Here is a 17,734-nt window from a genome sequence, read left to right on the forward strand (position 1 = left end):
AACCCCCCCCCCCCCCCCCGCATTTCTGAAGATGGATCCAGACCCAAAATACCAGCTTTGCTGCTCCTCTGATGCTGCTTGGCCAGCTATGCTCATCTAGCTGTACACCTTGTTATCTCAAATTCATCAGCATCAGCAGTTCCCACTATCTCTGAATCATTTATTTCTGGTAGTGTGATGACCAGAACTGTATGCGATATTCCATGTGTGGCCTAACTGAAACTCTACAAATCTACAGTATAACTTGCCTTTTCTTATGCTCAGTGACCCTTCCAATGAAGGCAAGCATGTCATAGGCCTTTTTTCATAACCATATCTATCTGTGCTGCCACCTTCAGTGATCTGTAGACATGTACATCCAGATCCCTCTGAATATCAATACTTATAAGGGTTCACCATTCACTTTATCATTTCTACCTGTAGTTGACCTTCCAAAATGCATCACCTCATTTGTCCAGATTAAACTCCATTTGCCATTTTTCTGCCCATGTCTCCAGTTTATCTATGTCTTCCTGTATCCTCTGACCGTCCTCCTCAGTATCTGCAATTCCACCAATCTTTGTATTATCTGCAAACGTACTGATCAGACCAGCCACGTTTTCCTTCAAATCATTTACTTAGACCATGAACAGTAGAGGTGGCATCGGGCACAGAATTTATAAGCAAAAGATAAATGCGTCATAGAACTAATTTGAATGTGATGAACAAACCTAAGATGGCTATCAAATCTTTCGTTAGAAAGGTTTAATATGCAAATTCCAGAATTTCTTTCAAGTCACTGCTATGAGAGAAGTAAAGGTTTTATCAGTTCCCTCAGTATACCAGAGGTGACTTCCCAGGTCAGACAATGCATTTTAGGTGTGTAGCCTTATTTAGAATCTGGCTGTGTATCAACCTGGAGTCAGATTGGTTTTGTTTCCAAAGTAGGAACTTATAAAATGTCAAATTGACTTTCTACAAATTGTGCTCTTTTTGAACAAAATAGCATGCGTCTGCAAATGCAGATTCACCGCATAGATTTATGTGTCTGTGTGTTTTGGGGTGGGGTGTCAGTGAGTGAGTAAGAGAGAGAGCGAGACAGAGTGTACATATGCATGTATGAGAGCATATAGAATGGTGCGGTCACCCGTAGTGTGACGTGAACCTAAGATCCTGGATGAGTCCTACCTTATGGGTACGGAACTTGGCTATCAGCCTCTGCTCGGCAACTGTACATTGTTCTGTATCCAAAAGTCCAGCTTGGAGGAAGTTTACCTGAAGATCTGAACCTGAATGTCCCAATGAAGTGTTACACCACTGGGAGGGAACATCCCTGTCTGGCGATTGTTGCATGGTGCTCATTCATCTGTTGTTGTAGCATCTGTATGGTTTCGCCAATATACCATGCCTTGGAGCATCCTTACCTGCAACGTATGAGATAGACAACTTTTGTCCGAGTCACATTAGTGTCAGCCGTGCATGTTGTGGGTGATGTTCCCACGTGTAATGGTAGTATCCATGCCAATGATCTGACATGTCTTGCAGAGGTTGCCATGACAGGGTTGTGTGCTGTTGCAGTTAATGTTGACCCAAAAGCAAAATGGTCTGTTTAAAGTTTGAAGCCAAGAAGTGGAGGCGTACAGAAGATCTTGGCGATATGGTCATTGTCATTGATGATGTGTTGAAGACTGTGAACAACATGGCATATTTTCTCCACTCCCAGGAATTATTGGATGATGAAGGATACCCTATCAATTGTATCCTGTGTCTGCCTGCTGAGGAGGTCAGTATGGTTTTTTTTTGCTGTGGCACATCGGAAGTGCCGATCAACGAATTGGGCACCATATCCTGTTCCTATGAGGGCATCCTTCAGTGCATTCAGGTGTTCATTGCATTCCTCCTCATCTGAACAGATCCTATGTATGTGCAGGGGATGGCTGTTTTAATAGCTTATGGTGAAAGCTAGACGAGTGCAGTATTGTGAGGTTATCTGTAGGCATGCGGTAGAGTGAGGTGTTGAGGTGCCCATCCTTGATGGGGATGTGTGTGTCCAAGAATGATACTGATTTTAAAGAGTAGTCCATGGTAAGTCTGATGGTGGGATCAAAGTTGTTATCATTACTTAGTTGTTTCAGTGATTCCTTGCCATAATTCCAAAGGAAGAAAATATTATCAATGTATGTGGTGTATAGTGTTGGTCAGAGTCCTGTGCAGCAAAGAAGTCTCTTTCGAACTTGTGCATGAAAATGATGGCATAGTGGGGTGCAAATCTGGTTCCCATGGCTGTTCCACGTATCAGGATGAAGCAATAGTTGTTGAAGGTGAAGACGTTGTAATTGAGGATGACGCGGATGAGTTATAGGATGGTGTCTGGAAATTGGCTGTTGTTGGTATTGAGTACTGAAGCTGTTGCAGCAATGCCATCGATGTGGGAGATGCTGGTATAGGGTGCCGAAACGTCCATTGTGATGAGGAATGTACCTGGTTCAATTGATCTGTGAATGCTGAGTTTCTGTAAGAAATCTGTTGTGTCACAACTAAGCTGGGGGTTCCCTGTACAATGGGTTTCAAGATGCCCTTGACATAGCCAGAGAGGTTCTCACACATTACCTGATATGATGGGACGTCCAGGTGTGTTGGGCTTCGTTTATCTTTGGAAGGCGGTAGAAGTCGCCTATGTAAGAAGTGTGCAGAATGAGAGTGCGAAGGAGTGGATCAAAAGTCTTAAGCAGCCTGTTTGAGTTCACTGGTGTGTTCTTAGGTCAACTTGGCAGGTAGTTGTCTATAGCGTTCCTGGCTGTTAAGTTGTTGGTGTATTTCCTTGCATAGTCTGTATGACAATGGCTTCTCCTTTTTCAGCTGGTTTAATGATAATGTTGCAGTTGGTCTTGAGAGCATGGATGGTGTTGCATCGTTCCTGGGTGACATTTTTTGCTACCTTTTGAGTGCAGCTGATGATACTGGCATTTACACATTTCCCAACAGTTTGAGCGTAGATGTCAAGCTCAGGGCAACAGCTGTCTCTGGGGGTTCCAATTCGACTCCATCTATGGCCACTCCACCATGCATTTCTCTGTCAACTGCTCCAGTTCATTGATTGTCTGATTGGACTGGCTGGTGACATCTTGGAAGAATTCCCGGAGTCTCATTCGTATGATATGTCTGTTTGGTGAATATCATCTACTTCGTTCTGCCTCCATACACAGATTTCTTCCTTTGCCCTTGAATGGGCCAACCCTTTCCCTGGCCTCACCCTCTTATTGTATATATTTATAAAACGCCTTGGGATTCTCCTTAGTCCTGTTTGCTAATGACTTTTCATGACCCCTTTTTAGCCCTTCTATTTCCATGTTTAGATTTTTTTCTTACTTTCCTTATATATTTCAAAGGCTTCATCAGTTCCCACTCTTCTAGACCTTACATATTCTGCCTTTTTCTTTTTGACCATGGTTGTAATATCAGTTTCGTCTAAGGTTCACTTAACTATTTATTCCTGTCCTTTATTCTTGCAGGAACGTGCCACTCCTGAACTCTTATCAATTGCTGTTTGAAATACTCCCACACGTACAATGTAGATTTATCCTTAAACAGCTGCCTCCAACCACAATTCTCTGGCCCCTGCCTAATGTTGTTGTAGTTTGCCTTCTCCTAATTGAACACCTTCACTCAAGAACTGCTGTTATCCCTACCTGTGATTATCTTAAAACTCAGTGTTTAAATACCGTGTCAAGAAGTCCTCCTTAATGATCCTTACAGATTCTGCCCCATCCAAGCTGCTAGCACAAAGTGAGTCCCAGTCAATATAGTGGAAGTTAAGATCACCCATGATAGCAACTCTGCTGTTTTTAACATCTTCCTAAAATATGTCGATTATATTCTCTCATCTATTTCCTGCTGACTGTTGGGAAGCCTGAACTATACCCCAGCATTGTGGTTTCACCTTTCCCATTCCCGGCTTCTACCCATGCCACATGAGTCCTCCAGTGTATCCTCTCTCAGAGCAGCCAAGAGATACTCTTTATCAGTATGGCAACTTCCTAACCCCTTTTAATCCCCTTCTGTCATATCTAAATCCTGGGACATTCAGCTGCGAGTCCTGTCCTTCTTTCGGTCAAGTCTCCTAACTCACTGTCATGTCATAGTTCCAAGCACTGTAGATTATGCTTTTCATAGAGTGATGTCCTCTCCCTGTCAGATGTGAGAGATTAGGGAGAATTTCAGTAATTCTGAAGGTTATGTCTGCTGGAATGGTGTTGGGTTGCAAATCCTATTGGATCATGTGGTTCAGATTGAGAGGCAATTTAAAGACAAAGAGGAATTTGCCGGAGCTAGGGAGTGTGATGGATGGCTGATTCAGGAAGGTAGGAAATCCGCCGATACAGTCAGTAGATAGGTTACCTCAAGGAAAGGTAGGAGAGATAGGCAGGTTGTGCAGGAGTCTGCTGTGGCTATCCCTATCTCAAACATGTATGCTGTTTTGTAAAATGTCAGAAATCACACGACACCAGGTTACAGCCCAACAAATTTATTTGAAAACACAAGCTTTTAGAGTCTTACTCCTTCTTTAAGTGTTGACTCCGAAAGCTTGTGCTTTCAAACGAACCCATTGGACTATGACCTGGTGTCCTGTGATTTCTGACCTTGTCCATGCCAGCCCAGCACCAGCACTTCCACAGCACGTTTTGGAAAGCATAAGGGGTGATTGACTGACTGCCAGGGGAATATAGCACTGACAGCTAGGTTTCTGGTACTGAGACCAGCTGTACTATAAGGAGGTGTACATCAAGTTTCAAGCGATAAATTGAGATAAAGCACTGTTTAGTCAGAGGCACAATCTGACGTTTCTGCATCCAACACGAGATGCCTCTTTGTAGGTTGTGTGGAACAATCCCTCTTCCGTACCTACACTGGCCCTAAACCCCACCTCTTCCTCCGTTACATTGATTGTATCAGCGCCACCTCATGTTCCCACGAAGAGCTAGAACAGTTCATCCACTTGACCAACACCTTCCACCCCATCCTTAAGTTCACCTGGACCATCTCTGATACCTCTCTCTCCTTCCGGGAATGCTCTGTTTCCATTTCTGGCAACCACGTGGAAACCGATTATCCATTTCAAGCCCACCAACTCCCACAGCTACCGAGAATACACCTCCTCCCACCCACCTTCCTGCAACAATGCATCCCCTATTCCTGATTCCTTTGCCTCCACCGCATCTGCTCCCAGGATGAGGCATTCCACTCCCGAACATCTCAGATGGCCTCGTGTTTCAACGACCGCACCCCCCCCCCCCCCCCCCCACCGCCGTGGCCGAGAACACCCTCGAGCGTGTCTCCCGCATTTACCACAACTCACCCCTCACACCCCCTCTCCGCAATAACAACCAAAACAGAATCCCCCTCATCCTCACGTCCAACCCCACTAACCTCTGGATCCAATACATCATCCTCCAACACTTCTGCCATCTGCAATCCGACCCCACCACTAAAGCCATTTTTCCCTCCCCACCCTTATGTGCCTTCCGTAGGGACACCCTCTCCATGACTCTCTTGTCGGCTCCACACTCCACTCCAGCCCCACCACCCCCAGCACTTTTCCCCGCAACTGCAGCAAGTGCTACACCTGCCCTTACACCTCCCCCCTCATCCCCAAACCTGGCCCCAAGAAGACTTTCCACAACCAGCAGATGTTCACCTTCACATCTGCTAATGTGATATACTGCATCCGCTGTTCCCATTGTGGCCTCCTCTACATCAGGGAAACCAAGCAGAGGCTTGGGGCCACTTTGTGGAACACCTACGCTCAGTTCGCACTAAACAACTGCACCTCCCAGTCGCGAATCATTTCAACTCCCCTTCCCATTCCTCAGACGACGTATCCATCCTGGGCCTCCTGCAGTGCCACAATGATGCCACCCAAAGGTTGCAGGAATAGCACCCCATATTTCGATTGATACCATTGGGCTGCAGTATTCCCAATGTGGACTTCACAAGCTTCAAAATCTCCCCTCCCCCTACCGCATCCCAAAGCCAGCCCAGCTTGTCCCCGCCTGCCTAACCTGTCCTTCCTTCCACCTATCCCCTCCTACCAGCTCAAGTCCCACCCCCATCTCCTACCTCCTAGCCTGACCCTGCCCCCTTGACCTGTCCATCCTCCCGGGACTGACTTATCCCCTCCCTAACTCCCCAGGTACATTCACCTTTATTGGCTCTATCCCCGCCTCTTTGACCTGTCTGTCTCTGCTCCACCTGTCTTCTCCTCTATCCATCTTCTATGCGCCTCCCCCTCTCCCTATTTATTTCAGAACCCCCTTCCCCTCCCCCATTTCTGAAGAAGAGTCTAGGCCCGAAACATCAGCTTTTCTGCTCCTCTGATGCTGCTTGGCCTGGTGTGTTCATCCAGCTCTACACCTTGTTGCATCAGAATGATGTGTTGTCTCCTTGGTGCCAGAGTCACAGATGCCTCGGAGAGGATCCAGAATATTATCAAAGGGGGAAGTGACCAGCAGGAAGTCAACGTACACATTGGTCCCATTGACATAGAAAGAGAAAAGGATGAGAGAATATAGGATATTAGGCAGGAGGTTAAAATATAGATCCTCAGGAGTAGTAATGTCTGGGTTACTCCTGGTGCCACCTGCTAGTGAGAGTAGGAATAGGAGTTCAGAGCAGATGTATGTGTGGCGGAGGACCTGGTGCAGGGGAGAAGGATTCACGTTTTTGGATCACTGGAATCTCTTCTGGGATAGATGTTACCTGTATAAGAAGAATGGGTTGCACATGATTTGGAAGGGAGCTAATATACTGCAAGGAGATTTACTAGTGCTACTTGGGAGGCATTAATCAGGTGAGAAGGGACGACCCGAAGAGATAGTAAGAAAAGGGATAAGTCTGAGGCTGGTACAGTTAAGATGAGGAGCAAGTCAAGGCTGATATATTAAACTACATTTATTTCAATGCAAGAGTTCTGACAGGTAAGGCAGATGAACAAAGGGCATGGTTGCAAAAATGGGGCTGGAATCATATCTATTACAGAATGTGACTCGGGGATGGACAAGTCAGCAGCTTAATGTTCCAGGGTACAGATGCTATTGGAAGGATAGAAGAAGGGCAAGAGAGGAGGGGGAGTGGTGTTTTTGGTTAGTGATAACATTATGGCTGTAGTTAGGGAGTATTTCCAGGGAAGTTATTTGGGTGGAACTGAGAAATAAATGATTATGTGATTGGGATTGTACAATAGACCTCCTGCCAACAAGTCAGTGGCAAGTTGAGAAGCAAATATGTAAGGAGATCTCAATTATCTGTAACAAAAGTAGTGTTGTAATGGTAGAGGATTTTAATTTGCCAAATGTAGACTGGGACTGCCATAGTATTTAGGACCTAGATGGAGAGGAATTTGGTAAGTGTGTACAGGAAAATTTTCTGATTTAGTTTGTGGATGTACCATCTAATTTGATTGAGTTTTTATGAGGTAACAGAGAGGGTGTTAAGTGGAATGCAATTGATGTGGTGAACAAAGACTCCTAAGTGGCATTTGACAAAGTACCACCCAACCAGCTTGACAGCAACAAAGTTTTTGCTTGGATGGAAAGCCTAGAACCAGGGGGCATTGAAGAGTAGCTGCTCATTTAGTATGAAGATGAGAGGAAATTTCTTCCAAGTGTTGTCCATCTTCAAATCCACTATCCCAGCACCTTGAGAATGTTCAGTCTTGAATATTAAGACTGAGATTTTAATAAGTTTTGGTGCTGCATGAAAATCAAGTGATTTGTTAATGCACTGATAATGATAGAGGAGGATGTCCCACCTCCTCTTCATCCTGAGAATAGAGGAGCATGCTCCTCCTCTTCATTCTGAAAATAGAGGATGCTCCTCCTCCTCTTGACCCTGATGACACAGGATGTCCCTCTACCTCTTCATTCTGAGGACATAGGATGAAGAGGAGGAGGAAGAGAATCCTGAGAACAGAGGAGGATGCCCCTCTTCCTCTTAAGCCTGAGAAAAGAAGGGATCCCATCTCCTTTGGACCCTGAGGACAAATGATGTCATTTGCCTCTCCACGTCATGCTTATCAATCGAAGGATGTTGTCCCTCCTCACGCCATTGTCCCTTAAATAGAGGATGTCTGTCCTCCTTTCTGCCTGCACCCGGATTTCCAATTTAAGATTGTAGAACCTCGATGCCAGTTCTCTCCAGCATTGTGGCAATCTTCAGTATCATTTAACCGATTCTTGCTTTCAGATCAGCAGAGCTTTTCAGCTACAATCCTTCCCGAAATGCTTGAGTGTTTAAAATCACATTGTGTGTAGTCTATATCAGATCAGCTTCTATACATGCAATAGGATGTAAATGATGGTTGATACAGGATGTTTATGATAATCATTAATACCATTTAATGCTGTACCAAAATCACAATGAACGGGTTAATATGGCCATCCCCACATAGCTCTCACACGCTAAGGAATTTAACCTTGCATTTGTATCGTGCCTTTCATAACTGTAAGCCACTACAAATCTCTGAACAATAGTTTTAAAGCTACGCTGAAAGATTGAGGAAACAAGGGTCTTTGGAAATTTGAAACTTAAGACTGGATCAATAATGATTGTTAAAGAAAGAAAAACTTGTCCTTATAGACCTATATTTTCAAGATGTCCCAAAGCACTTTGCCAAAGAACTACTTTTGAGGTCAATTTTGTAGGAAATGGGGCAATCAAATTGTGAACAGCATGATCCCATGAGCAGCAATATGATATCATCAGCTGTTGGCTTTTAGATAAAGCCTGTATTTCAGTACTGCACGTCATTTCAAGGCCCCTGAATGGTGGACAGAGATTGCTTTCTGCAGTGGTAAGAAGAAACAAGAGACATCCTTCAACCACTTCTGAAGCAAGGGTTCTGAATCCAAAAGAGAGGCCTAATTACTGCTGTAGGATCGGGCAGTGCCAACACCCTCGTGCCTTCACCCATCCCGCACCACTTACCTCAATCTCCCCCAAACCCCCTCATTCACAGTTTCCCCCTCTTTTGATACAGCATAATATAGATCAATTGAAGGCATGAACAGAAAAAAACGCCAGATGACGTTTCATCCGGACAAATGTGAGTGATGCATTTTGGAAGGTCAATTACAAGTAGAAATTATGCAGTGAATGGCAGAACCCTTAGGAGTATTGATCTGCAGAGGGATCTGGGTGTGCAGCTCCACAGATTACTGAAGGTGGCAGTGCAGGTAAATGAGGTAGTAAAAAAGGCCTGTGGCATGCTTGCTTTCATTGGAATTGGCATTGAGTGTAAGGATAGGCAAGTTATACTCCAGATTTATAGAACTTTAGTGAGGCTACACTTGGAATATTGCATACAGTTCTGGTCACCACATTACCAGAAGGATGTGGATGCTTTGGAGAGGGTACAGAAGAGGTTTACCAGAATGTTGCCTGGTATAGGGAATCTTAGGTATGAAGGAAGGTGGGATAGGTTGGGCTTGTTTTCGCTGGAATGCAGTTTGTGGAGGGGCGACCTGAAAGAAGTTTATAAGATTGTGAACGGCTTGGATAGAGTGGAAAATTTGAGGCTTTTTCCCAGGGTGGAGTGGTCAATTACTAGGGGACACAGGTTCAAGATGTAGGTGGGGGAGGAGGGAGATGGCAAGTTTGAAAGAGAAGTCAAAGGCAAGTTTTTCATGGAAAAGCTGGTGAATGCCAGGAATGCGCTGTGAGAGGAGGTGGTGCAAACAGCCAGAATAGTAGCATTGGTGAAACATCTGGGTGAATACATAACTAGGTAGGGAACAAAGGGATACGGATCCTGTAAGTGAAGACAGTTTTAAAATGGAAGGGCAAAATGTGTCGCTACAGCTTTGGAGGCCCGAAGGACCCGCTCCTTTGATGTATTGTTCTTTTTTCTTGTTCTGTGTTGATGTTTCTACCTCATCCTTCTCCTACCCCATTTCCATCACAGCCTCCTCCTTCACACCTCCCTGCCCACTTTCACATGCTCCACTTTCACACCTCCATCGTTCCATTCCCCTTCTCATCCCTGTCACTCCCTTTGTCCTCCCCATCTTCACATTGTAGGAAATTGAGATCTCAAAAGCCCTCACATAATGGCACTCTTCAGTTACTAGGCGTTTCAAGGTATATTGACATTAGCCATGGCCAGGATACGGGGGAGATCTCCTGCTTTTCTAAAAGTACCGTGAGACCTTTACACCCACCTGAGAAAGCAGACAGGGCTGTGTTTCAAGATCTCATCTGAAAAGCACTACCTGTGGTAGTACAGAACTGCCACAGTTTAGAATTATTGTCAAGTCCCTAAAATGGTTCATGATCTCAGGATGTTCGGATTCTGGTACTAGATGGCTCCTACTGAGCCATGACTATTCATTGATAGTTAAATTTTAATGAATTTTTTTTTAGTGTCTTTCAGTTGGTGAATTTGGTCGACTCCAGGCTGCCACAGTCAGGAAATGAAAAAGTTGAGCTTGCTTTGCTCAGTTTCTTTGATCAGTTTCGGAAAACATACATCGGTGACCAGCTTCACAGATCCTCAAAGGTAGGCCTTTGACTTCTGGCTCAGTTGGAACTCTTTAAAGAATACAGAGAATATCATGTGGTTGATATAAAATATAATCAGTTACTTCTACTTCAGGTGATTGAGGATTGCTTTAAATATTAAAGAGACCTGGCAATGGTTCACCTGTGCTTCAACTTGACAGTCAGGAGGCTCAGGAATAGAGGTACAGATTGATAGGCTCAGATGAAGTGAGCTGGGAGTTGACTCGTACAGCATAAATACTAACGTCGACCAATTGGACAGAATGCCTTGTTTTATGCTATAATTTCTATGTAATTCTTTTAAGTTGTTAATCCTCTTGCCAACTTCCTCCCAGAATTTGACACTCCTCCTTACCCAACTGAGTCTTTTATAGGAATTGTTCCGTGGAGGCTGTTGGCTATCTGATCTCTCTCACGTGGTTGTTATTCATGTATAAGCCCAGGCTGGAGGTTTCGACAGGTGGGTCTTTCACAGTTCTCACTCAATGTCCACATGACTGCTCTACCAGCGGGAGCTACTTGTTTGGTCTAGGATTGCTTTAGCTGTGATTTTCTTTTTTTTTCAAATCTTCCCGTCAACCAATGTCCACTTTCCATCCTTGCTAATCCACCTTCTGCCCTAGCCCAGGTGCTTTGAGGCAAATTGTATTCTCCCAGAATATTCAGTCACAGAATCCCAACAGTGTGCTAATAGGCTATTCGGCCCAACAAGTCCACGTCGACTCTGCGACGAGCATCCCACCTAGATTCGCTGGCCATGTAACCCTACGTTTTTTTCCCATGACTAATCCAACCAAACTGAACATTTCTGGACGCTAAGGGGCAATTTGGCATCGCTAATCCACCTACCCTGCACATCTTTGGTCTGTGGGAAGAAACTGGAGCACTAGGAGGAAACCCATGCAGACAATGGGAGAATGTGCAGACTCCACATAGACAGTCATCTGAGGATGGAATTGAGCCCGGGTCCCTGGCGTTGTGAGGCAGCAGTGCTAACCACTGAGCCATCATGCCACCCTAAATTGAATCATAAAGTACAGACGAAACCATGTGACCCATCAAATCAGTGCTGCCAAAAAATACAGTACTACCTACACAAATGCCATTTTTCTACACTAGGCCATAGCCTTGAATGTTATGATACTTAAAGTGCTCATTCGTATACTTTTTAAAGGTTGTGAGGTTTCCCTGGCTTAACTACCGTCCCATGCAGTGTATTCCTGATTCCCACCACCCTGTGGATGAGAAGCTTTTTCCTCAAAGCCTCTCAAAATCGTGTGCTTTTCACTTTAAAACTTTATTCCTGTATTATTGACCCTTCAGCTAAGGGTAAAAGCTGATTTCTATTCACCTTGGTCACAGCCCTCTTAATCTTATACACTTCTGTCAGATCCCTGCTCCCTCTTCTGTGCTGTAAAAAAAATTAACTTGAGCTTATCCATCCTTTGTTCGTAGACAAAATGCACAATGCCAGACAAAATACTCGAATTTCTGAGCTTCCTAGTGTCTTGCCATTCACTGACTATTCCTTTGTCATCTTACTTCTTCCAAAGGACATGACCTCAGATTTATCAGGGTTGAGTTACATCTGCCAATGATCTACCCATCTTACTACTTATATATCCTTCTTTATCCTCCTATAACCTAACAACTTCCCCCTCACTATCAATCAACTGGCCAATCTATATGTCTTCTGCAAACTTGCTTATCATCCCATCCCACATTCTCATTCACATCATTTAAGATTATTGCAAACAATTAGGGACACATCAGTGATCCCTATTTTATGCCAGGTCACACTGGACTCGTTACATACAAAGCCTGCTACTGCCACCTCATTCTCCTGTCACTGAGCCAATTTTGGATCCAACTTACCAAGTTACCCCAGATCTAATCAAATGGAGAGTACTTTTTGTGCTCACTATTTTCTTTAATAGTTTCCCTATCACTGATGTGAGACTCACTGATCTATAATTCTTTGGTGTATCTCTACTACACTTCTTGTGCAGTGGAAGCCACATTAGTCCCCTCCAGTCCTCTGGCACTTCCGCCACGGCCGGAGACAATTAAAAAAATTTTGATCAAGGCCCCTCTGTCTCCGTTGTCTCCCTTAGCAATCTGTCTTCTTTTGTTTTGCCTACTTTTAAATCTGCCAAGACCTCTAACATTTCCTTGCTGTTTTTGTCAATCTGGTCAAGAACTGTACTGTCCATCTTCCTGAATTCTGTACTCGCTTTTGCCTCCTTCCAAGTAAAGGCTCCATCAAGCAATCATCAAGATGACCTTGTCATTTTGATCATGTGTGGCTAAACTACAGATTGGGAAAGTTGTCTTTATCATTTTTAAGAATGGCTAAGCCTAACCTGTCCAGTTGATTTCCCCACTAAATATGGAACTTACCGTAAGCGTGGGTGCAGGTGTTGACAGCACTCCCATACCTGCCCAGGAGTGCTACGGGCATCAGGAATACTGACTCCCACTTCAAAAAAAATATTAGATTCTGGCATCCTCCAAATGGTTCACATTCAGTTCTAGACTCCAAGAAGATAATGTGTTGAATAATGCAAGCCTGAATATTATCAATTTGGGAATAGAAATTAGTTACCCTTTTAATCAGTGGCTAAGTTGTTTACAAAAGGGGAAGCGAGCATTTTCTCTCATTCAACTCCTCATTGTCATCTCTGAAGTCTTCACTCATAATTAAACACCTGGACTAAGGTTCACTGTGGATATTTACTTTGGTGATGACAAGGATCTGTACCAGAGAAGAGAGTGTAATAATTTCTGATGTATTAGTCACACTATCATAGGTTTTTTTTGGCTCTTCGATAGCTCATTGTCAACACAACTTAATGCCTTCAACGGGCAAGATTCACACTGTCTTCCAGACAGATCTCATCACAGTTCTGAAGGAAGTCTACATTAATCCATTAATTGTTTCCCTCCAGGAAATTAAGGGCAAAGTAAGGATGACACCTAAAACTTGCAGGTCCTATTTGTAGAATGTTTTCACAAGCTATAAAGTAAATTGTGATGCAGTTTGATCTGCAACTTGTTGAAATGCAGGGTATCAGGCTAAGCTGTAATTCAGAAAGCTAAGTTAACCACTTCTATACCTAGTACATCTGAGAGTTTTGGGCCTCCAACCCCACCACATCCGGCACTCTCCCCTGCAACTGCAGGAGGTGCTACACCTGCCCCCACCCTTCCTCCCTCAACCCCATCCCAGGCCCCAAGATGACTTTCCACATCAAGCAGATGTTCACCTGCACATCCGCCAATGTGGTATACTGCATCCGCTGTACCCAGCGTGGCTGCCTCTACATTGGGGAAACCAAGCGGAGGCTTGGGGACCACTTTGCAGAACACCTACGCTTGGCCCACATTAAACAACTGCAACTACCAGTCGCGTACCATTTCAACTTCCCCTCCCATTCCTTAGACGACATGTCCATCCTGGGCCTCCTGCAGTGCCATAATGATGCCACTCGTAGGTTGCAGGAACAGCAACTCATATTCCGCTTGGGAACCCTGCAGCCTAATGGTATCAATGTGGATTTCACCAGCTTCAAAATCTCCTCCCCCCCCCCCCTGCCATTGCATCCCAAAACCAGTCCAGCTCGTTTCCCCCCCCCTCCGCCTAACCTGTTCTTCCTCTCACCTATCCCCTCCTCAATTTCCTACCTACTAACCTCACCCCGCCCCCTTGACCTGTCCGTCCTCCCCGGACTGACCTATCCCCTCCCTACCTCCTCACCCATACACTCCTGTCCACCTATCTTCCCATCTATCCATCTTCAGTCCACCTCCCCCTCTCTCCCTATTTATTTCAGAATCCTCTCCCCATCTCCCTTTTCTAATGAAGAGCCTTAGCCCAAAACACCAGCTTTTGTGCTCCTAAGATACTGCTTGGCCTGCTGTGTTTATCCAGCCCCACGCTTTCGTATCTAACAATGTGGAAGTTTGCTTAGGTATTTCCTGTTTGAAAAATGCATCATTCCAGTCGCAAACCACTTCAACTGCCCCTCCCATTCCTCAAACGACATGTCCATCCTGGGCCTCCTCCACTGCCACAACGATGCCGCCCAAAGGTTGCAGCAACAGCACCTCATAATTCGCTTGGGAACCCTGAAGCCCAATGATATCAACGTGGACTTCACAAGCTTCAAAATCTCCCCTCCCCCGACCACATCCTAAAACTAGCCCAGCTCGTCCTTGCCTCCTAACCTGTCTCCCCTTTCTCCCACCTATCCACTCCTCCCACCTCGAGCCCCACCCCCACCTCCTACCTACCATCCTCCTTGACCTGTCCGTCTTCACTGAACTGACCTACCCCCACCCTAACTCCCACCTACACTCACCTTTACTGGCTCCAAACCCACCTCTTTGACCTGTCTGTCTTCTCTCCACCAAACTGCTCCTTTATTCATCTTCCATCTGCCTCCCCCCCCCACTCTTTATTTATTTTAGAACCCCCTTCCCCTCCCCCATTTCTGAAGAAGGGTCCAGACCCAAAACATAAGCTTTCCTGCTCCTCTGATGTTGCTTGTCCTGGTGTGTTCATCCAGCTCTACACCTTGTTGTCTCATAGCAGGGAGTTTGGGAATGTTGTTCAGTCAAAGAAAAGAATGCCAGTCCTTGGTTAAAGAGCATACTCATGCTTTTTGGGTTGTGATGAAGCATGAAGCCTTTGGCTGCTGCCCTCCCACCTTTCTAACCCTTTTCTGCTCCAAAGTACTGAAGTTGATTGTCGTAACTTCCCCATATTGATTGATCCATTCAACAGAAGTAAGTCACAAGACCTCCCGTAGTCTGTATTGTTCTATAATCACTGTCCTTCGGAACTAAATTAGAGATGAGAAATAATTTGCATTTTTTGTTTAAAAATCTGTGCATCATTTCAAGGAACGTCCAGTGAACAAGTACAATTATTTCTATCTGCAATGCAGGGACTGCCTAATACATGATTAGTGGAAACTTGAAATTGCAGATTGTTACTTGCTTTCTGGCCAATTTATGGAAGCATCCAATTCAAAGGTTTAAAGTCCACGAAGCAGGCTATAAATAAACACATTGAACTCGACTCCATAAACATTCTACTATGGAGGAAACCCGGAAATGAGGCAATCCATTGCAACGGACCCCAGAGTTTAAAAGCCAGGCGGGAAAACACACCGATACTTCATCAGAGGCTGCACTGAGGATGTTACCAAGCACAGTAACCAAACATCTGCAGAACAACAAACCAGCTCAGTGAGTTAACCAACCTCAAAAGTCCAGTTACCTTTTGTGTATGCAAATCCTTCAAATACCTTTTGAGTGATTTGGATTACAGGTTGTATGGACCATTGCTTGACAAAATAAAATTCAGTGGAGGGCAGTAGTTCTCAAAATCAACTTTGTGAATAAATCAGGGAGCTGTCATAAATGAGCCAGCATGACTTGGTTCAGCATCCTAGTTTTCCCATCTTAATGTGTCTCAAATTGTTGAAATAGTGTGTATTTGTACAATTGACAGCTTTAAAAAAAATTAATGGGCAGTAACCCTCTCCTTCACATTGAAAATTTTATTATTGGAGCCACTTCAGAGTGGTTGGCCCTGAGGGATCTCCAGTGGAATAAGATAAATCGGGAAAGGTTTTGAGGTTGAAATTGTATCAGTGATAATGGGAACTGCAGATGCTGGAGAATCCAAGATAATAAAGTGTGGAGCTGGATGAACACAGCAGGCCCAGCAGCATCTCAGGAGCACAAAAGCTGACGCTTCGGGCTTAGACCCTTCATCAGAGAGGGGATGGGGAGAGGGAACTGGAATAAATAGGGAGAGAGGGGGAGGTAGACCGAAGATGGAGAGAAAAGAAGATAGGTAGAGAGGAGAGTATAAGTGAGTAGGTGGGGGGGAGATAGGTCAGCCCAGGGAAGACGGACAGGTCAAGGAAACGGGATGAGGTGGTAGGTAGGAAATGGAGGTGCGGCTTGAGGTGGGAAGAGTCATGAGCATGTGACCAACTCATATTCTGCTTGGGAACCCTGCAGCCCAATGATTTCAACATGGACTTCACAAGCTTCAAAGTCTCCCCTTCCCCCACTGCATCCCAAAACCAGCCCAGCTCCTCCCCTCCCCCCAACTGCATCCCAAAACCAGCCCAACCTGTCTCCGCTTCCCTAACCTGTTCTTCCTCTAACCCATCCCTTCTTCCCACCTCAAGCCACACCTCCATTTCCTACCTACCACCACATCCTGTCTCCTTGACCTGTCCGTCTTCCCTGGACTGACCTATCCCCTCCCTACCTCCTCACCTATACTCTCCTCTGTACCTATCTTCTTTTCTCTCCATCTTCGGCCTGCCTCTCCCTCTCTCCCTATTTATTCCAGTTCCCTCTCCCCATCCCCCTCTCTGATGAAGGGTCTAGGCCCAAACCGTCAACTTTTGTGCTCCTGAGATGCTGCTTGGCCTGTTGTGTTCATCCAGCTCCACACTTTGTTATCAAGGTTTTGAGGTTGTTGACTTGCTCGTGGAGCTGGCTTGTTTTTGTTCAAACATTTTGTCACCGTGCAAGGTAAAGATGTTTCCAAAGATGCCCAGGCTAGGTGGCCATGCTAAATTGCCCATAGTGTTTAGGGGGATGGGTCTGGGTGGGATGTTCCAAGGGGTGGTGTGGACTTGTTGAGCCGAAGGGTCTGTTTCCACACTGTAGGGAATCTAATTTGCAACATCATCAGTGAGGCCTCCTTATCTCTACTTTAGTCCCAAAACATTTGTTTTCAGCTCCCACTTACACAAAAGACAGACAAGTAAACATCATAAAGGGGTAAATAAAACAAAACAACAAAAACTGGCCAGATTACTTAAAAGGTTTTCATGACGCATTGTTTCACACATAGATGTGCAGTTGCTTTTCTGGAAACATCGATCAGGGTCACCTTTTCAGTTCACTCAGGTTCAGATATAATAGTTCTAACTCAGCATTTGACTCTCTGGGCTTCCACAAGTTGGTGAAGGAGGTTAAGCAGGGAAGTTCCAAATGTTCATGCTGTATCATTAACAGCCAAATTGATCTCCCCAGAAAAGTTCAAAACAAGAATTCAGCTCTGGTTCTGCCCTGATAAAGTGACAGCCTGCCAGACTTGCCAGAAACAGTTGGCAGGTTCTGACCTCCTCAATAGCCAGCTTTTGATATTTGTTTAAATGTAATGCTG

General features: G+C 45.0%; 1 protein-coding gene across 1 annotated transcript in view; it reads left to right on the forward strand.

Annotated features, from left to right (window-relative positions):
* LOC125458092 (ran-binding protein 17-like) overlaps window positions 1-17,734 on the forward strand; it is a 1,334,110-nt gene that overhangs the window by 706,783 nt on the left and 609,593 nt on the right. Inside the window, exon 14 of the mRNA XM_059650767.1 lies at window positions 10,396-10,531. Coding sequence (XP_059506750.1) covers window positions 10,396-10,531 — 136 coding nt within the window. The remainder of the gene's footprint in view (window positions 1-10,395; window positions 10,532-17,734) is intronic.

The sequence above is a fragment of the Stegostoma tigrinum genome, chromosome 13, assembly GCF_030684315.1.
Source record: "Stegostoma tigrinum isolate sSteTig4 chromosome 13, sSteTig4.hap1, whole genome shotgun sequence".
Classification (NCBI taxonomy): Eukaryota; Metazoa; Chordata; class Chondrichthyes; order Orectolobiformes; family Stegostomatidae; genus Stegostoma; species Stegostoma tigrinum.